This window comes from Ambystoma mexicanum, chromosome 11 (genome assembly GCF_040938575.1).
Source record: "Ambystoma mexicanum isolate Mex_15411 chromosome 11, UKY_AmexF1_1, whole genome shotgun sequence".
In the NCBI taxonomy this organism is placed as follows: Eukaryota; Metazoa; Chordata; class Amphibia; order Caudata; family Ambystomatidae; genus Ambystoma; species Ambystoma mexicanum.
Window position 1 is genome coordinate 1265142051 of NC_090934.1, and position 22002 is coordinate 1265164052.

The window sequence follows — 22002 nt, forward strand, 5'->3', positions numbered from 1 at the left end:
TTTCTCTATAAGGGGCCCTCATCTCTGGAATGCATTGCCAGCTGAACTATGGAAAGCATCTTCTATTACTTTTTTGAAAAATTCAGAAGATTTTTCCAATAATCTCTTTTTTGGTAATGTTCTAAGTGGTCATAGGAATTGAACATCTGCGCCTAGATGCAGGTTCTCTGCTTGGTTGTGGAAGGATATGCACATTATAAATTCCAAATCAAATCAAATCAAAACAAGCTCAAACAGGCCGAATCACAATGTGTCAACATTTTCTTATGTGAACTGAGTAGCTTCAGAGTGTACGCAATAATATGTGCTTGTGAAACAAGAAAAATCTGACCACAGTATCAGTTGTGATATTTATGCGAGGGAGCCAGTATTATTTAAAAAATATTTGTATGCCGTATTTAGACCATTCCTGTGTATGTATTTTTTTTAAAAAATGTTTTGTATAAGAATAAAGGTTTGTTAACAAAACTAGGTTTTGAAGGATTGGCTCCCTGCATTTGTTGGTCAATTAATTAATTTTCGATCCAACGTAAAATGTTTTGAAGGCCAGTTGGCCTCTGAGAAAACAATTTTCAAGCCTATGACAACTTTTCTGTTCATAGCAGAGAAAGGGCCTCTGAAGGTCGGGGTCTACTGCACCCTCCCGCCAACCACTAAAAGGACTGTACCTTGCACATAGTCTTGATTCCTTGTACTGAAAAAAATGCTGATGTCAATGAAAATGAATGGCAATGGGTGTGATGCGGTTTAGAGCCTAAGACGTTCTGAAAACTGTGTCCTCTTTTACTAGTATAAGAAAGTTACATTCTCTGTAGACCCCTGAGTGTGATGCCAGTTGTTTAGAAAAAGACCCAAATGTTCTAGAGCAGTGACAACCACCAAGAAGCGTAATCTTACTTTATCACGCTGTTCCTCGGTCTAGGCTAGTGGGGACAGTACATTGAATGCTGGCTGTATTTGGCTGCTGGCATGTACACCTTGACTAGGATTAGTGGGGAGGGGCCTACACCCATAAGGAAGAAAGTGGAATAGAGGGTATGTATGCATGCCAGTGGCTAACAGCACTGATTGGCATTCCTGTTGAATAGTTTCAATGTGGGTAGTCTATATGACACAATCGGCTAAAATGTAACATATGACCCTAGGAAGGAGAAGTGATGTATGGCATGTCACGTGGGGACTGACTAAGCATGTTATGCTCCAGGATACTGAAGAGTTCATCGGAGAACAACTCGTTATACTACATGGGTGGCAATCCCTTATTGGAAATGCTGTATAGGTGATGGAAGGCCACCCTTCAATGCGTATTGGGTATAGACAAAGGCAACCAGTTCCTTGATTGGCTATGCAATGTAAGGGCAGGTGGGCAATCTTAATTGTATATGTTGTACAGGCACACAGTCACACTTTCAATTTGAGATGCTGTATAGGTGCAGGGAACCAATCCTTCAAGTGATTAGTATAAAATGTGCAGGGAAGTAATCTTGTTAAGCATAGGTGCAGGTAGGTGATCCTGCAACTGAATGTATACTCTAGGTGCTGGAGCAATGCCGCAATTCGGTGTGAAGCATAGGTGCTGGGGGCAATCCTTCAATTGGATATGAGCCTTACGTGCAGAGAGGCAATCCTGCAATTGGAAGTCCCTCAAATGATATGTCGACTAGATGCTGGGGGGAGTCCCTCAATTGGATATGAAGCATAGGTGCAGGGAGGCAGTCCCTCAAATGAATATGTAGACTAGTCACAGGGAGGCAATCCCGCATTCGCACCCGGGGAAGGGGAGTACAAATTCTCTGCCCGCTGCTGACAGCCACCTGAGGTCCTCCAACAGGTGGACCATTTAAAAAAATACATTGTATGTGGAAAGGCAACAGGGAGTTTCTCCCTGTTGCCTTCCCACTCCCTCCCCCCAAAACAATCATTACCTCTTACCTTGCCCCTCCGTCCCCACATACCTGCTGGACCGCAGCCTTGTGCTCCGGTCCCGGTGCTCCTCCTGTCTCCCGGGCACAAAGAAATGGAAAATGGCCTTTGTCCCTTTTCCCTATATGTGGCAGCCATCCCGTTTCATGTTTTTTCATTTATTTTTCCTTGTGAGATTGGCTGAGCAAAGCCATGCCCGCCCCCACTGCGGGGGTGAAAGCCATAAGCTGATATGCAGTATAAGTGCATTGAGGAAATTCCTTAATTGGATGTGTTTTATAGAAACAGGAAGGAAGTCGCTCAAATAGTTATGTAGTCTAGGTGCTGGGACACTCCCTCAACTGGACATGTATTACAGGTGCTGGGGGTAATCCGTCAATTTAATATGTAGTCTAGGTGCTGGGGGCACTCCTTCAACTGGATATGTAGTTGAGGCGCTGGGGGCAATCCCTCAATTGGATATGTTGTCTAGCTGCTGGAGCAAAACCTCAATTGAATATGTAGTGTAGGCAATGGTGCAATCCCTCAGTATGTATGTAGTCTAGGTGCTGGGGCCACACATTCAGCTGGATATTTAGTTGAGGCACTGGGGACAGTCCCACAGTTGGATATGTAGTCTAGGCACTGCAGCAATCGCTCAATTGGATAGGTAGTCTAGGTGCTAGGGCAATTCCTAAATTGGTTATGTAGTATAGGTGCAGTGGCAATCCTTCGATTGGATATGTAGTCTTGAGGCTGGGGACAGTCCCACCAATGGATATGTTGTCTAGGTGCTGGGGCAATCCCTCAGTTGGATAGGTAGTCTAGGTGCTAGGGCAAGTTCCCAGTTGGTTATGTAGTCTAGGTGCTGGGGCAATCCCTCAATTGTATGTGTAGTCTAGACGCTATGGCAATCCTTCGATTGGATATGTAGTCTAGAGGCTGGGGACAGTCCCACCCATAGATATGTTGTCTAGGTACCCGGGACTATCCCTTTATTGGATATGTAATGTAGGTGCTGGGGCAATCCCTCAATTGGATATGTAGTCTAGGTGCTGCAGTCTCAATTGGATATGTAGTCTAGATGCTGGGGCAATCGCTCAATTGGATGTGCAGTATAGGTGATGGAGCAGTCACACAATTGTAGTCCAGATGTGAGCAGTCCCGCAATTGGATATTGTGGTGGGTCGGAAGGAGTCGGACATTGAGGACATTCTGTACGCTATTTACTAAAAAATATACGAATAATGCCTACCTGTCCCTATTGCTAAAGGGAATACCATACCTATCTAAAGCAACTAAAAGTGCTCGTCATTTGTCAGGATGTCCAAAGTAAATATGTCCTCAGTTCAAACTATCTCTATCTCACACTACCACTAAATATAACTAAAGTAAATAGGTCAAGAGAATGCCTCTTCTTCCCTTGGTCTTCGCGTCTTCGTGATAGTCTGTCACAATACGTGTCAGATCCGTCTGACCCACTTCCCTCCTCAAACTCCTCACCTGTAGAACTGGAATCAATGGCGTATCCTGTGGTCTCCCGGTATTGGCAAGCGATCGATGCTATAGTCCCTCCTCGGTGTAAAGCCACAGCGGCTACCCGTAAGCTGTGGCCACTGCGGCCCCATCACCGAAGACAGGCAAACAGGGGAAAAAGCCACAGGCATAAAAAAAAAAACCTCTTTTCAGATGGAGACCAGATTGCAGGTAAATCCGTGGAGTCTGTGACCAGAGATAGTCCTTGAATGAATAACCGGAGATGCTGGGAGCAGAAACGATGGTTGTAGCTCCTGATAGGCAGGGAAACTGGAAAAAGAAGGTTGAAAAGCAATGGGAAATGAACAATACTAGTCCGGGGGTAAACGCACAGAGCAGCGGAGACCCACGGGGACCAAGAGAGAGGAAGCGAAACCCACGATGCGAATGGGCAAAGAGAAAAAAGGAAGAGGGAACGGGAGGCGGAAGAGAGAGAGATAGATACAGCTCCGAGAGAAGAAAATGATGACAGCGTTGTGGCAACAAGGTAAGCGAAAGCGGTAGCTTAGACGTTGCAATGCACCGATAGCCAGGAAGACCGGAAGTAAATACTTCCCGGCCATCCGCGGCCGCAACGTAGAAAACGTAAAAAAGACTAGACCGTCACCCGTGCAAATAGCAAAGAAGTGTGCCGGCTCTCTAATGGCCGCTCCATCGAAACCGCTGCCACTTCTTCCATGCGCTTATGCGCATGACATAGTCTTTTTATATACAGGTTTCTGTTTGGCTCAAATAATTCTTAGCGTAATCTCTTTTTATATTTTCTCTTATAAACTCTTGTAGTTCTTCGAAATGACTCTTAGGTCTTGTGCTTTCTGTGGCCCTAACTTTGGAGTACTTATCCTTCCAGTAGTTCCTCACATCCTTGTCATCACATGCATGTTATTCCCAGTAAGTTTTCTCAGGATTTCTTAAATTGTGTTTGCCTTGATGCCCTTTTAGGCTTTCCTTGCCAAGGATTCTCCCTCTGAGGCTGTCTGCTGTGTTATCTTGTTCATTGGCAAGTTATACCTCGTCTTTCGCCTTATGTTTTTCTGGGCTGTAATTTCTCCAGCCTTTAATTCTGCAGATTTAGGGTGGTTGCCCTTCCTCCCAGAGTTTTATTTCCCAGTCGCAATCCCTCAAACAAATTCATAATCTAAGTGCTGTGGCCAGTCTCACAACTGCATATGTAGTCTAGGTGCTGGAAGCAATCCTTCAATTGGATACATAGTCTAGGTGCAATCCTTCAAATCGAAATATGTAGACTAGGTGCTGGGGGAAGTTGTTATTAAGAATGTTTCTTGGCACATCAGGTAGGTGTTCACAAGTTCCTTTTAATTTACATTAAGTAGTAGAAGATTAGGAACATGACAGGTCCACTGACTCCCACCACCCAGGCTTGTATCTCCATCTGCCTGGGCTGGAACGTCCTTCACATATAAACATTCCAGTCACCCACTCAGCATTCTCCTAGTGACCTCATACATTCCATGCATCTAGGAAGGCACTATATAACAGAAGTTCCTCAATTGGCTATGTAGTGTAGGTTCTGGTGGCAATCCTTAAATTGGATATTTAGTCTAGGTCCCATCCTTCATTGGATACGTAGGCTTGGTGCTGGGGGAAGTCCCTTCATTGTACATGTAGTCTCTGTGCTGGAGGCAATCCTACAATTGGATATGTAGACTAGGTGCTGAGGGCACTTCCTAAATTCCATATGTAGAATAGGTGCTTTGAGGCAATGCCACAACTCAATATGCAGTCTAGGTGCTGGGGGCAACCCTTCAATTGAATATAGAGTCTAGGTGCTGGGCCAATCTCTCAATTGGATATGTGGTCTAGGTGCTGGGGGAAGTTCTTCAATGGGATATGTGGTCTGGGTGCTGGGACAATCTCTCAACTGGATATGTAGTCTAGGTGCTGGGGCATTCCCTCAATTTGGATGTGTGGAATAGTGTGTGTTATTTTATGTTATGGTAATACACTTTTATGCTGTGCCAAATCACCAGTGTAGTAGTTACCGAGATCGTAGGCTTGTCCATGGAGTGCCATACTGTGCCTCAGATCAATGTGATATTTTCGAAAAAACAAATCCTTGGGCTGAAAATGCATGTTTTCTTTGGTACATTTCAATGCACTTATATGCGAGGGGAGGCCCTCAGACTCCATACTCCCCCTTACAATACCCTAGCCCACCCCCCACATATAAATACATGGAAATGCGCATTTAAAAATTCAGCATTCTCTGCCGTGGGATTTTTGGCAGCAATATTTTGGGGTGATACCCTGTGCCCCCACCAGGGGTAACAAGAATGTAGCCTGCTTTAGAAACGTAAATTAGCAAGAGCAAGTTAACAGGATGTCCAAGCATAACAATGGATACTAAAAAGGGATGGAGTTAGTGATGCAGTGGGTGAAGAATGTTTTATGATAGCATGGGTGCATTTCCGTCTCGTTAGGTGAACCATGGTTCTCCCAAAGGGAAGAGGCGGATATATCTCATAGTGTTGTAATAATTGGGTTGTGTTTCCAAGGCAGATTTGGAGAACTGTAACTTAGTACACAATCTATTGTTAGATGTATGAGGGGCTGAGATTGTGCTCAGACCATCATCGAAGTTTGGTGGCTTATTTGACAAGAAATAGGCCCGGTCACCCAAAGAAAGTGGCCCACCCCTAGCCTCAAAAAAGAGGCCCACCCCTTGCCTCACAACCCTTGACCTCTGATAACATCACCTGAAGTGATGTCATTTGACCCCACCTCAAAGTGACATCCCGGGAAGTGATGAAACATGACCTTTCACCCCTGGAACAAACAGGAAGTGGCATCAAATAGCATTGTTCCTAAGTAAACTAAATGACTGTGAATCTGAATCCAAGCAGATGTCCAAGGCCAAATGATAATATGTTATTGTATAGCACTTACGCTTAAGCTCTTTTTTTATAGAACAAATATGCATACAATTTCACCCAACCTATGTTGGTACTCATTTATCGACCTAAGAAGGATGAAAGGCTTTGTAAATAAATAAATAATAAAAGTGAAAAAAAAGATTTCTTATTTTTTTCAATTCATTTTTCTTTCAAACCGGCCCAGGCATGGCCAGAAACCGGCCCCCAGCACCCCAGGGACGATTTTGGCCCGGTCACGGGCCGAAAGGCCAATCCGACCCTGCGTTGTACTCAAGGTCAAACTCCAGAAGTTTAATTCTGTTACTGGCAAGCGTATGTCATGAGTGGCACAGTTAAGAACAGACTGTGTATAAAGGTAAGTGTTGTTGGTAAGAGAAGTTAAGGTTATTTACTGGACAAACTAGTCTGATACAAATTGAAAAGATTTGGCTACTTATTGTCAAATAGGTTACTAGTAAAAGTTTGATCTGCATCATGTCGTGCTACACTTTATTTTAGTTCATGGTAAGAGAGTTTGGTGGCTTACTTGGGGGTAGACTATAGTAATACGTAGCCTTCTATTGAGAGAAAATATACCCTGACCTCAGACAGCCCAGCACCCTTCTGTGTGAAATACATTAATGATGTGAGCATGTCTTTGACTCAGAGGTGGCCAGACTTTAAGCCTTCAACAACACCAGGCTGTCATTGGGTGCATGGGTGTGTTGAACCCAGGTACACGGGATGTGGAGAGCAACATGTTCCTCTACTTACTCCCTAGACTCCGAATGGCCATGTTCAATAGACAGGAAAGCTGAGAGGGACAGTGGGTCCTTAACAATGAGGGTGAGTTTGAGCGCTGCCTCCTCTGTGAGCAAAGCCCAGGACCTGGCTCACCTGGAGTTCTTGAGGCCTGCTAGGAACTTTATGGGAATGGCTGTGGTGGTATGGAAGACAAGAGTCCTCTTAGGCTGAGCTCTTCTGGGAGTTAATCTGCTCAATACGCCCTTGCCTCCCCTTCTCAACCTGGGCTGTGGAGTCCAGGACCTGTTAATAAAGGGCGGCATTGGGATATTAAGGTAGAAACGGGGGTCCCGAGTCTGCTTCCCAGCCCACATTTGCAGATCGACTTCTGGTGTCATGGCCCTTTTCATAACATGAATGCTGCTCCTGCATATTACTTACTTGGGTGTTTTGTGTAGCGCTTCCAGTGCCCTTTTAGCAGCTGCTTGAAATATCTTGACATTCGACATTATCGTGAATCGACATAACACACCTTGACACAATATAAATTGACATAAAACGGCCTATCCAGCTACTATAACAAAACCAGCATCATGTCCAAAGAAAGATAAGAATGGGTAAAAAAAAAATCACTACACTTTTAACAAAAAGTATGAAAAACGAGCAAAACTCCCTTAAAAACAAAAACAAATTCAAAATCAGTTGCAGGATCTCAATTGGGAAGGTAGAAAAATGGAAAAACACTAAGGCGGAGCAGCGCTAGGTTTACATGCAGGTAGGGAGGAAGTGGACGTCCTAACAGGTGGATGTGTGGGTGCGGGAGCAGGCACCCACCGAAATCAAAGGGGACCTGTACATCAAACACACTATTTTAAGTTACCATGTGTTCATATTTGGGAACAAAATACATAGATCCTAAATGAGGAACATTGCACAAACATGAAACCGCAGCTTAAACATAATACGGTGCAGCGAAACCCAACAGCGCATAGGTGCTCAAAGCATAGCAGAGCGTAATGAAGACAGCATAGGCCAGCATGGAGCAGCAATACAACAAAAACATGCCATACAGAACATATAATCATGCAACTCGGCCCTGTCCAGGAAGACAATCCCAGGAAAAGGACCCCTATATTAGAAGTACTGTATACAAGGGACCTGTAAATATGTAGCAATCAGAGGCATGCCCTTCATATGTAATGAACCAATTGTGCTAGGCATACATGTACTGGATGAGGTCGCTATGTCGGTTTCCTTGGCCAGTTTGTGGCTTTGAGCACCATACACATAATATGTAACACAACTAAGGTCACCCTCACTAGTTTGGGAGGAAGAGTGAGGACCACCCAGTGCTGCCCCAGTGGCTCTAGTGGTGGCCAAGGGGAGTGGAAAGGCTCCTGAAAGGGTCTGAAGCCCTACTAGTCACATGAGACTGAGCGCCACATTGCTTTTTTTGGACTCCACATGAATGCCAGAGCAAGGATTTATGGCCACCCGGGCAAATTGCCACTATTGCACCCACCCTTTCTCACAGTAGGGCCACAGTTGATGTTTTTAATGCCAAATGGCACTCCCGGTGCCCTCCTGTTGGTGGCACCATAAGAAACTGTCTAGAATGGTCTTACTGTAGCCCCAGCACCGGGCTGCATAATGTCGCCTGCAGCGTGATGACACAATGAACCCCAAATTAAACTCGCATGGTTTCCAATATAATGAGCACAGCTCCTGCAAATTGAGAAACCCTTTCATGGGCGACAGAGCATTCGGTCCTGTGTCCAGATCCTGGAAGTACTTACCGAGAATCACGGCGCCGATGAAGAGGCTGCTGAGAACCCTCAAGAGCCAGAAGGGCCGCTGTGGGAGACAAGATAGATCTTTAATCAATGCCGATTATTGATTCCTCACAGAAGCTCACACACAGTGTAGAAGACAACAAACGTCCATGTGAATATGCTGACTATGGAATGCCAGTGGTAAAAACTCTGCCAGTGACACTCTGTTTTATTTTCAGTGGGTACCCCCTCGTGGCTCCCTTACTCTTTCCACACACCACCATTGCACTGTGGTTCACCCCCCTTTTAAAGACTGGGTAAAGGGGAATGTGGCCACTGGTGTTTTTACTGGGATAGGGAAGTTTCATCGCAGGAGATTTGGTCAAAGCCAAATACCAAATCCATCAAATTTATTTGAGTGGGGGGTGGGTAAGGGTAATAACCAGGGTGGGGGATAGGACAACATGAGGGTCTTCCCCCCGCATATATTTGCAGCCAAATGACTTAAAAGAAAAAAAATAATTAGATGGATTTGGATTCGACCAAATCTCGATGAAATCACATAGAACCTTTTTACCACTGGCATATTATTGCCGGCATGTGTACTAAGAAAGGCACAACTGTCTTTATTTTATGTTACTGTGTAAACTTCCACTATGCTATGTTATGTTGATGTGCTTTTATAATGCACCAAATCACACACATAGCAGTTGCAGAGTGTTTGGGCTTGACCGTAGAGTGGTGCCTGTGCCCCGTCAGGGGTACCCAGACCTTAGTCTGCTGGAGGAAAGAAAATGAGCCAGAGGAAGATAGGAGGATGGGAAAGCGGGAGATGGATGCTACAAACACAGGAGCCGATTCATGGAATAATTTGCATGGACAAAAGGGTACGTGCGCGGGTACTTGCGTGCCAAACTGTGCTCAGATCCGTGTTTGTCGATTCATGGAATCGAATGCGCAGTACTTTTCCTAGACTTGCATGGAGTTCACGCAGGCTTGGCATGTCTCTGCGAGTCATCGAGGGCCTTGCACGAGACTGCATGCAGAGCATGGGTGCGGCTTGTACAAAGGCCTGGGAATGGAGCGGAAACACGAGAAGTGGGAAGAACTTGCGAAAAACTCGGCATTCCGAGGGACGGCCTGCAGGCAGTCCCTCGCGCACCCACAATTGCGCGGTACAAGATGTATTCATGGATTCAATCGCGCAACCTCTCGGCCGGGAAATGTCCACCCAAGTCTTTCATACAATCTGCCACTCGAAGGCAGGCGTATGTACACTTGCACGTAGGAATGGCAGCGCGGAGGTGGGTTTGAATGTCGGATTTTGGGGCGCGTATATGCAGCTGGGGTTCCGATCAAACTTAGGGCTGCGCATACGCAGTGTAGTGGGGGGAGGGGACGGTTTACAGGGGATAGCACACAGATTTCCTGAGTAATTAGTGAGTTACAATTATTTATATGCATGTTGTCGGAATGCGGATACAGTTAGGAGTGACCATGCAAAGGGTCTTCGAGATGCAGGCCTGCTTGCGAGGGACCACACACACCGTTTGAAGGATGTGTGTATCCGTGCTCAGGCGAGTTTGCAAAGGTAGCTGTTCTGGCTGTTTATGCTTTGCATGAGGGCGTGTCGGGGGCGTTGATGTCTTTAGACTTGCGATTACGGTTACTTTGCGCTGTATATTCTGTGAATACATGGGGCGCGCATTTTTCTTTCTGTGCGCAGGCTTGCGCAGTGTCCTTCTCGGCACGTGGGCCTTGTGGGATTTCTGTGCACATTTCCATGAATCGGGCCCACAGTGAGGAAGTAATGCAGTGAGAACAAATTTTTTGTTATAGTATGGGTATGGGTATGTGTCAATCATATTTATGCGGACCATGGCTATGCAAAAGGGAGGAGGCAGACATGTCTTGTAGTGTTTTGATAACTGGGTTGTGTTTTCAAGGCATATTTGGAGAATTGTAAGTTAGTGGACAAAGTAACATTGGATTCACAAGGAGCGTGAGAGTGTGCTCAGGCAATCCTGGAACTCTGATGGCTTACTTGCCCCGACTATCGCCATATTGGCCAAGAATGGTGTAGTCAAGAAGAAACTGTGTATAAAGGTGAATGTTGTTGGTAAGAGAAATTAAGGGATTGGAGTGGTCAAACTAGTACAGTAAAATAGAAATAGCCTGGCACCTTGATGTTAACATTTTTATTATTAAGAGTTTCTTTCAGTGGTTTTGGACTATACCTCCAATCAGCCTTTGCCAGCATACTAAATGATGAGGGCTCATGGGAGCTGTAGTCCAGAACATATGGAGAGCCACAGGTTGCAGACCCCTTTGTTAGAGTTTATTTTAGTTCATAGTAAAACAGGGTGGTATCTTACTTGGAAGGAGGCTATCAAAGTATAGTAATACATAGTCACAATAGTGAGAAAATATAGCCTGAGCTCCTGGGCAGGCTGTGTTTATTAGACTGTGTGTGTTAGGCAAGATTGTATGCAGTACCCCTTGGGTGCACTACAACAACCCAGACCTCCTGGCAATAGGAACCCAACCTTTGGTATAAGTCTGTAATACACAGGTTGGTAGTGTGTTGAGCAGCCAGGCTTATCTCAAGAGGGGTCAATGTGAGCTGTTGCGGAGTTACACAGAGATTCACAGTGACAAGTATTCAAATAAACTCTTCCACACAAGGTTTCTTGATTAAACAATTATACATTTAACAGTCAGTTTGAGTAAGCCTTCTTCAGAAGGGGCAATTTAATAGTAACACAGAAATACACTCCAAAATACACACTCTTAAATTCTCTAAATCAGTAAACACCCATTTGGGGTGGCACACAGACACTTCCTACACCCTCAGGTGACTTAAATAGCTAGGACACTGTGGACATTAATATAGCATTGCTGCATTTATAGTAATACTTATGAGTAGGTCAAAGAAAAAGGTTATAAGAACAATACAAGAGATCTCACAAATATTCTGAAGCAGGTAAGTACTTTTGGTAACCCCCAATGCAAAGCAAGTTAACCCCTTCCTGGGAGGAAGACAGACACTCACAGTCAGAGGGAAGAAGAGTCATTCAGGGAGCCAGGCCAGGCTAAAGTCAATTGGACAAAAGTCTAGGTGAGCTGGAGCAATTCTTGTAGGTAGATAAAAATTCTTGCACAATGTTTTAGAAGCCTTTGTAGAAAAGAAGAAATCAAAGCAGGGCCACAAGCTGATAAAGAAGCTGTTGGCCACTCTACAGAATCAACCTTAACGAGTCTCAACTAAGAACAAGTGAGGTTAGACAACAAGAGGTAAGTTCTCTTGGACTTTAAAGTACCTTTGGTTAAAGAATAACGGTTTCAGCTGGCTTCTGTTCCTGTGCAGCTCTGCAGATCCTGTGTTCTTGGGCCTGAGTCGTGGGGACAAGAGAGAGGATGTCTGGATCACTCCTGCACTGCTACGGGACGGTCGGCAACAGAAAAGCACCAACTTCTATTCAGTGGCACTTCGCGGTTTCAGCTCCTTGCGTCTAAGCAAATAGCAACGCTGTGGCCTCTTGGCTGTCGAGATGGGCTTTCCTTGCATCTGGGGTCCAGCACTCCATTGAGGTGGCACAGGATCGGTCAGTCCTGCTTCCTGGGAGTCCGGAGGATCTTTCTGGAGTTTGTGGCCAACTTAAAAGCAACACACACAAACTGGTGTTCCTCTCCCTGGCTCTTCGGTTCCAACAGTAACTGCAGTGAAATTGCAACCACTTTCGAGAGGATGTCCAGGTGGCTTACTTTGGAGTGGATTGTTCCCATCAACTCAAGGGCAGAAATCGTCTTGCAGAGCTTCTCTAGTCGAGGCGAATTCGGCGCTTCAGCACAGCAGCCGGGCTTCACCAGGCAAACCAACGGTCCAGGAATTGCAGCAAGATCTTCTTCGGATTCCTTCGTCCAGTGGTCGACTTTGCCTTCCAAGCCTAAAAGCCTCACCTTTTAGGCAGGTTTCTCCCATTCATTCCAGCTGGGTGGCTGTCCTTGCCAGACGGCCAACCACTAGGAGTGCATTCTGGTCTGCTAGGAGACTAATCACATGGCGTTTCGGGCACCTCCCTCTTCCAGACACCCTGGAGCCAGAGGCGGGCCTCACTCGTGAATACCGCCAAAGTAAAAACGAACAAAGGGACCAAACCTGGTTTGGCACGCAGTGTAAATCTCAAGAAGGACCTTTCCACAAAGAAACAGCGAAAAAGGAAGACCGGGCTATTTTGACAAAAATTGCACCCTTGGGTGCTTTACTGCAGCTGCGAACGCAGCCCGCAGAACAAGCACACCACAGTAGTTAAAAGTAAACCACTGCCACCAGCCATTCATTGAGGAAAGGGTAACAAACATTTTACATGAGTAACTAGACAAAGGGGATACAAAGTAACCCCTACAGCAACCTATTGTAATATAGTGTGTGCTCGGTCTAGAAAGTTACACATGTAAGTAAGGTCATTTTCACTTTACTGCTCTTGGAAACAGTAGTTTATTCAAGAGAAGGTATTTAAACCTTTGGGAAATCTGAAAGACTTCCCTGTGCCACTGCCCTGAAGGTGCTGTGTGACATGGAGTTTGTCAGACTCCACAACCAAAAGAAACACAATCCAAATCACATTAAGAATACATGAGAGAGTGGGGAAAAAGGGTCTCACTCTCTCCATGTTAAAAATTCAAGTCCTCCAAATCCAGCAAAGTTGCAGGGGGTCTCTAAGGTAGAGAGGAATTAGCAAATTTCGGAGAATTCTCCCTAACAGTGTGAAAGTCGGAAGTGGGTGTATGGAAGGGAGAGTTATTCAGCTGTGTTTGTCTCTGTTACTGTGAAGCCATGAAGAATGTTGCTGTTCCCCTTCCTGCTCTGACGTCTTGGCAGGGACAGCACGTCCGCTGCTGCAGATGTTATCAGGTCGTCTTCAAGAAAAGCCTGAGATACCACTTTTCATGTCATAAGGAGCAGTTCAGGTTGAAAATTGATGGAATGTGTGGCTGGCAAGAGCAATTGCTAGCCGCTATGAGGAATTCAAAGATTTTCCAACCATTCCTCTCCAGCCCTAAGGGAGCCGGCTATGCCCAGGCGTGACTCCAGTCCAGAGTTTCCTGTTCCTGGAGTCGCAAGCTACACGTCACTGATGACGCCCAGTGAGGACGAAATATCCCAGCAGTTGTAGTGCTCGTGTGCAGAAGGAATGTGTGTGACCTAGCCGTTCCAGCTGGACTGCCAATTTTGGGTTGGGACCAAGAGAGGTTAGCAGGTGGTTGTTTTCCTTCTATAAAGGTCCAGCAGGCTCAAAAGCGATGTCAAGCAAGGCTGCACATAACAACTGCAAGTTGCTATGATTAATGTGTGTGCATGGATCTTTCTAGAAATAATTTTAAGTCCACAGTATCTTTACAAAATGAGCGCTTGATTATGTTTTACATCTGTTAGACGTCCAATATACAGGGGTGGACTGGCCGATAGGGAATTCTGGAGATTGCCCAGTAGGCCACTGCTCCATAGGGCTCTTTCGTGTGGTAACCCATTTTATTTCCAAATGTTCTCATAGGAAAAGGGTTGGGCTTGCTGGAAACGTTTAGTATAGGACCACTTAGAACATTATTTCCAAGGCCTCTTTTGGTTCCCAGTCCACCGCTGCCAGCAGCTCAACTGGATCACATGGTGAGATGGTTTTCATATAGTCCCATACAGCACGTATTGCAGTGCTTCTTGTTGGGTTATGTTTTATTTAATATACACTAGGAATGGTGCTAATTTCATCTGTCAGAATAGTCACCCTGACAGTACAATGTTTGCACAGCATGAGACATATATATATATAGAGCTTTGGACCATTTCATTGTTCGAGTTTGAGCTGTTCTGGTGACTAAAGGAGAATTTGTAAAGTTACTGCATATTTATTTATTTATAACGCACCGGGAGGCGGCAGGTATCAGAGCGCACATGCCCATAAGGACAATAAAAGAAAATGAACGGGACAGTGTAAGGGGCAATCATAGATTTCCTGGATTTACTACTTGAAGAGTGTGGTCTGGAGTTTTTTCCTGAAACTCAACAGGTTGTTCTCTCTTCTCAATCCCCAGAGAAGGGAATTCCACAATTGGGTGGCCTGGGCAGGGAAAGAGCAACCAAGGCCCTTTTCCTTTTTGAATGGTGGGCATGAGACCTGGGCCAGTTCGGAGGAACTGAGGCATCTTCCAGGAGTGTAAGGTGTAATTGCAGATTTGAGATATGAAGGGGAGTTGCCGAAGAGGCAGCGGTGTACGATGGTACAAGTTTTGAATTTGATTCGATCCTGAATGGCGAGCCAATGCAGGTCTTTCCAATGTTTTGAAATGTGTTCCTTCCATGGAATGTTTTTTTTTTTATCATTCGTACCGCGTCATTTTGGATTTGTGACATCTTTTTAGACTGGTGTTATTAGCCCCAAGAAGCTGTGCATTACAGTAGTCCAGCCTAGATAAGATGGTGGCATGACCAATGGTGGCTGCATTCTTTTCTGTCCTAAAAGGTCTAACATTTCTGAGAAGTTGAAGGGAGTATTTGTTGTTTCTACTAACCAGATTGGTGTACTCATCCGAGTTGAGTGAGGCTTCCAAAGCGATGCCCAAAGTTTTAACTTTATGTTTGGCGTGGATGTTGATGTTATTGATGGTGAAATTGGCGTATTTTGCACTGAGCTTACCCCTAGCCTGGGAAGAACCAGAGATAAGCAGCTCTGTCTTCCCTCCATTAATGGACATCCAGTTTTCGGACATCCAAGATTCAATGTGTCCGAGAAGTGAATGTAGCCTAGAAGAGTCCAGGGAGTATTCCCCACTAAATTCCATCACACATTGTGTGTCGTCAGCGTAGTTAGTAAAAAAGACACTGAGCATCTCTAATAGGGAGCAGTCGGGCTGGATATAGATTTTAAATAGAACTGGTGACAGACTGACGCCTTGTGGGACCCTACAGAGGATGGGCACGGAAGGTGAGAAAGCATCTCCCCAATGGGTTCTAGAAACACGATGGAGCAGGAAGGATTGAAGCCATTCAACTGCTCCACTGGAACAATTATTAATGGATTTCAGGGCTTGAAGGAGGCGTTGGTGGTCCAGCAGATCAAAAGCTGCGGACAGGTCCAAAAGGACCAGTAGGCCCGTCTTGCCGTTCTCCATGACCCTTAGCATATGGGATTGTAAGTCAATTAAAGCCGTTTCCCTGCTGTGTGCTCTGAAGCCAGATTGGCCCTCATCTAAGCTGTTTCTGGCTTTTACATAAAATTAAAGTTGTGTTGTGGCTAATTTGCTAATTTGTCTGGTATCTTCAAAAGAAAGTGACAATCGTTATGGGCCTGGGGTTAGTGGGATCCCTGGGGTCAAGGCCTACTTTTTTGGGGAGAGGTGTGACTGTAACTGCCTTGATGGAGGAGCCTGCTTGTCCCGAAAGGAACGTTGACAAAACGTGTCAAGAAGGGGGCAAAGAAGGCTCTATATTTGAGAATGATTTTTGGTGGAAAGGGGTTTTCTGCACACAAGGTAGGTTTCATTCCTGAAAGTAGCTTCTCCATATCTGATATCTCGATAGGGCTGAGGGAGAATTTAGGGAAAGTCTGCGAGGCCCTCAAGGCCTCAGTGGGATTATCAAGAGGTTTCAGGGTGGACTATGTGAGGAGGACCTGATCCCTTGCTTTGGTTATTTTTTCTTCGAAGGCTGCCCATGCTGCGTGCATTGAGACTCCAGAGTTTCCTCCGCTTGGGGGTGTCCTTGGATCTACACAGCCTGTATCCATCCCTATTGAGCATGCTATGTTGTACACAAGTGGAGTCTGTGAATAGAAGTAATATTCACTGAAAGACCAATTGTTATTCTTCCCATCCCTGTACTCCAACCTCACTTGTCAAGTGAACCAGTTTCTTAAACTAAAATCTACCACTTAATTTCCTTAATTACTGTATAGTTAGCTTTTTTGTGGCAATGCAAACTGTATTAACATAATGCACACTAAAACGCATACATGCCCATTCAGGAGATGCTAGTCCAGTCCTGGTTTTCACTTTGCATTATGGGACTTGGAATCCCAGACTTTTAAATCCAGACCTGCACGTCGTAGAATGCAAAGTTAACACCAGGAGTGGACTATCACATTCCTCTCCTTCCCCCAGAAGCTCACCGTCTCCAGAGCTCTGGTTCTCTCTAGGCTGGACTACTGCAACAGCCTCTTTCTAAATCTGCCTGCTTCTACTCCCCGCCCTCTGCAACTCATCCATAACAGGCCTGCGAGACTTGTCCTTTGGGCCAAGCCAAGGGATTGTATCTCTCCAGGACTGAAATCTCTCCACTGGCTCCCAGTGGCTGCGAGGATCAAGTTCAAAACCCTGTGCATTGTCTACAAGGCCTTCTGGCACCTGGTGCCTCAATACCTTCAACTCTCTCTTCCTAAATATCTTCCTTCTCGAGATCTTCGCTCATCCGCCTCCAACTCCCTCAGGGTCAGTCGCTTCTCCAAGCAACGAGTTGGTTGTAGATCTTTCTTCGGCTGGGGCCTCCCTCTGAACAGCCTCCCTGCCTCCCTGACACTTGAGACCCATCTACGGTTCCGGAAGCACCTCGAAACCTTTCTCTTTGCTTCTGCCTTTTCTCCTCCTCTCCCCTGCTGACCTCCTGGCTGAAACAGAATCTGCACTGGTTATCTGGCCACCCTCTGATCCCGGGCCCAGGTCCCTCCCCCGCCAATCACACGCACCTGCACTGCCTGTCTGGCATCCCCCGCACTTTGAGACTGTTTCTGTATCCCTTCAGTCCCACTACCAGCACTTGACACCTTATGTCTGCACTCACCTTTGCACTTACCAACAACATTGGCTAAAAAGACAGGATTTGACTATTGGAAAGGGGTCAGTTGGCAACACTGCTGTCTCCCGCAACCCCCAAAACTGCCCTTCACTTTTTCATGCACGACAATCGACCCCTTGTGGTTGCTTCGTGGTCATTCTTTTTTACTGGTTCCAAGCATCTCAACTCGGAACGCGCATGTCAGCGGCTAATGTAGAAATGCCAGCGATTTCGCTAAATTACAGCGAATATTACTTTTATGTTCACCCACTTGGACTTTTTCCACTTAAAACTGTTGTTTCTGCAAACCACCTAGATCTTCATTTCAGAATCATTGCTTTCGAGGTAGGATATTTTTCTAAAGCGTGCATTCCCTGTCTACATATCAACTTGTATACGGTTTCTGTCCTCCCTTTGAACTTGTTACTTTTATTTTATCAAATGCATTCCGATGTCTGCTTCTGTACCTCCTTTTCTGTCTGATAAAAAAAAGCCATAGGGCATCAAATCTTTACGCCGTTGTACACTAGGTGGCAGTGTTATTCTATTTTCCGTCATAGACAAAGTAAACCGGGAGAAATTGTCAATCATCGAAAAATATCATCGTTGTGTGGAGACATGGAGTCCCGTGACCAGTCAAAGAGGGCTGTGTGATTGGACCACGATATATTTTGCGGCACTATTGGCGCACAGGGTGTCGACTAACTGGGCCGCCATCTTTCAGCAAAAACGGAGGAATTCACATTCTCGTCAGTTAATTATAGAATTTAAAAAAAAAAACAAGCCAAGTTGTGTTCGTTTACTACAATTAATAGGCCGGTATTGTACACGGCAGGAGCCACCTCTCCGGATTTATACCGCACTGGCCGTTTTTCTGTTGCCATGCCCGGAAACCCTGGTTTCCCCTCCTGCGTCCGGGTTCCATCTGTTACAGCAGCCTGAAGCACGGACTGGCATAGTCAGATATACCCCACCGGGGCTTCGGACTGGCATAGTCAGATATACCCCCACCTGGGCTTTCTGCTAGTGCAGCTCAACTGACACACAGCACCTTTAAGTGGGGCTGACTGAGGTCTGTTTTTTACTGCCCAGCTACTCGCGTCATCCGTGCCACATTGGTGGCACTCGTGTGAAGTTTATGGGCATGCAGCACTTTACAAGAATTCAATTAAATATATATGTTTTTAAATCTTGAATGAATTCCCCTACGGTCCCAGCTGTGATGTATCTTTCTCTAAACGTGTTATTGTAACTATATACTCTTTTTTTTGTTGTTGCAGTTAATATATCATTTTAATGGGGATGTTGGCCAGTTTCACAGCCATGGGACTGTTTTTGCACAGTAGACTATTTGCTTTTGTTTTTATGCTTAAAGGCACTATAGGCGCCTAGTACCGTTTACCCAACACTTTTAACGAGCACTTACCAAGCCTAATAACACCTTTTACTTAAGTGTTAAGGAACAATTGTGTTGTGCCTTAATACGTGCCAATATTTTATTCTGCAGTAAGTGGTGCCAAGCTTGAATAGATTTTGAGTTGTTTGTAGTTCATTATTTATGTAGTACAGAGAAATCTTAAGGGTCAGTTCTGAGGTCACAATACATATTTCTTACTCAAATACCTTCTTTTTAAAGCAATATTAGAAAACGGGTAGTGCCAAATACGCCAACCCGTGTTACCTGCAATGCCAAAATGTCTGTTGAGAGCCCTGGGTGTTGTCCATTGAGAGCGGGGAAAGTGTCCGTCTGCATCATTTCACAACGCGCCTGGCACACATAATGCGAAACATCTAAGCCAGGAACGTGCCTGTTTATAAAAAAAAAGTGGCTGTTTTTAGGAATATAGTTTATGCCAGGTCTGAAGGCCCACAACCTCAAAGTCAGGGAAGGGTCTGTTTGTAAACGTTGACAGAAATAGCCGCTCTGCAGGCGTGTAGAGATGAAAGGACCCGGGAGCCTTCCTCGCAGACGGTCAGTGGGGATGTCCACTCCCACGCAGCCTTGACGCTTTTGTTTGTTCTTGCCTGGTTGCAAGGTTAGGGCGGGCAGACAGGGGTACTTGGGAATATTCTCGGTTGTTGACCCAGTAGCTCCCACTGGTACCCAGCAGCTTGCAACTTGGGGGTATTTGCATAGAACTTTGATATGTGTTTCCAGTCTATCGATATCTCCTGGACTAGGAAAGTATCATGGTCGCACATATGAACTTCTTTGACAGCACCACGAAAAACAGGGATAATTGCCCCTAGGACCATTGGGATAACCATGAAAGGTGCAGAACTATTCCTTTAAACCAGCTGGTTCAGAAAAGCTTCAGATATTCAATTAATACTGGCTACTGGTGATAGCGCAAACACATGTCCATTGTAGGGGCAACACACAAAGAAGTTACACTGGGTAACTGACTTACTCTGTAGAATACTATGCTAGACACAAAAGAAGTTACACTGGGTAACTGACTTACTCTGTAGAATACTATGCTAGACACAAAAGAAGTTACACTGGGTAACTGATTTACACCTGGCCTAGTGGGCATAAATCAGGTGTAAGTGACTCAATGTAACTTCTTTGTGAAGTGGCAAACTGCACGCCAGTTTCATGTATTTGTTGTTTGTTTTTATATTTTGTATTGTGCTTAAAGTTTACATGTAATTAAACTAATGCACTTTAAATAAAAAAAAACACGTAACCACACATTGTTCACATTAATGGGGACAAACAGTTTTTACAATAAAATATGTTGTTCCTAACTGTACATCTTTTTTATTTTCCAGTGAAAAAGAAGTACCCATCTGTCTTATTTTCAACGTTTTTGTAAGCGTTTTTCTTGCTTCCCCCCCCCCCCCATCTTGCGAGCAGCTTGCAAGCCATGAAGAGAAAGTGGCATTAGGGAATAAGAGGAAGTCGGTCTGTAGATCCTTTATAGCAGAACTAACAGTACCAGAAGCAGCACTTCTACTTCGGGTCTTAGTAGTACTACTAGAACGTCTACTGCTACGACCCCTGCTGGCAGGGGTGATAGCAGTAGCACAATTACTACTACTTCTCGTCCCCCGTAACCTGGCCTTGCCGAAAGCGGTTTCATACAAAAACATTGAATGCAAACACCACGAATCACAAAATATGGTATAAATTTAATTGAATTTGAGCACATTTCATAGAAAATATAGATGGGGGTTCACGTTGGGGTATTAAGGTGGGGGGTGTGGGGGAGGCCACGGGTGTCTGCCCTCACACTTATTTTCAATGAAATGTGTTAAAAATCGAAAAATACAATTGGATGTTTTCAGATTCGCAGGGACTTTTTCGATGTATTCACATAGATCCTCGAAAGGGGGATAATGACCCCTCTCAGCCAGTGGGTGGAAGGTATCGAGAGAATTCCAGAGCCGGCCCTAAACGTAAGGCCAAGATCTCTTAAGAAGGCCTCAGCACCCCACCCCTTGTGCCAGTATGCTTTTGTGCTGACCACTCTTAACTCAAGCCAGTCAGCATTCTCTGGTTTCCTGCAGCAATATCTTGGGGAAGCCCAATGAGAGACTCCGAAGCATTAGCCCTGATCTGGCACCCTGCCAACAGCTGACCCCAACAGAGGTGCAGAGGGAAAGAGAAGCCACATCGCCACCACTACACGTCAAGCACGGAAGCCACACCAAGGGTAATCAGGTGAGGTCAGAGGAGGTGGAATTCCAGCAGACCAGCTGGAGGAAAAAAGGAGCGGCAAAGTCTGGAGGTGAACTGTGGAGCAGAAGAGGCATTTGCTAGGGAGGGAAAGTGGTTCTCAGTGTGAGTGCAATGGCTGTATGGTAAGTGTGGTTAGAAAGATTGGTGTTAAGGATTGACTAAAGCAAATGCTACTGAGTCAAAGAGGCTGTATGAGTAGTGTGGAGGAGGGAGCAATAGTGCAAAGAAAGGAGTAGTAGTGTGAATGAGGGGAGTAGGAGTGTGGAGAAGGAAGCAGTAGAGTAGTGGAAGGAGAAGATAGATTAAAGGATGGCGCAAGAACATCAAAGGATTGGCAATTGTTAGGAGGAGAGAAGTGAAGTGGATAAGAGGAACGAGTCGGAAAGGGGGAGATGAGAGTGTTCAGCCTTTTATAGGGACTTGTTCCCTCACTCTGGGTTGCGCTATGGTGTAGTTATTGTAGACCTGTCAATTCACATTATTGTGAAAATGTATATTCATTGCTTGTTAAACTTGTGTGATTTGTTTGATTATATGTGTTTTACTATCAGGATTGTTCATTTATTGTCTATTTTCTGTTTATGCATTCAGTTTAATGAATGCTGAATCTCTTTGAGGTATTGTATTAGAAGTCTTCTTGAATATGAGCTACTATGTTAGATGTCT

General features: G+C 45.2%; 1 protein-coding gene across 4 annotated transcripts in view; it reads right to left on the bottom strand.

The window, feature by feature from the left end:
- The window catches only part of LOC138504311 (dual oxidase maturation factor 1-like), a 375710-nt gene that overhangs the window by 71445 nt on the left and 282263 nt on the right, over window positions 1-22002 (bottom strand). For all 4 annotated transcript variants that reach the window (XM_069624720.1, XM_069624722.1, XM_069624721.1 and 1 more), the window contains one exon: window positions 8852-8909. In XM_069624720.1, coding sequence (XP_069480821.1) covers window positions 8852-8909 — 58 coding nt within the window. The remainder of the gene's footprint in view (window positions 1-8851; window positions 8910-22002) is intronic.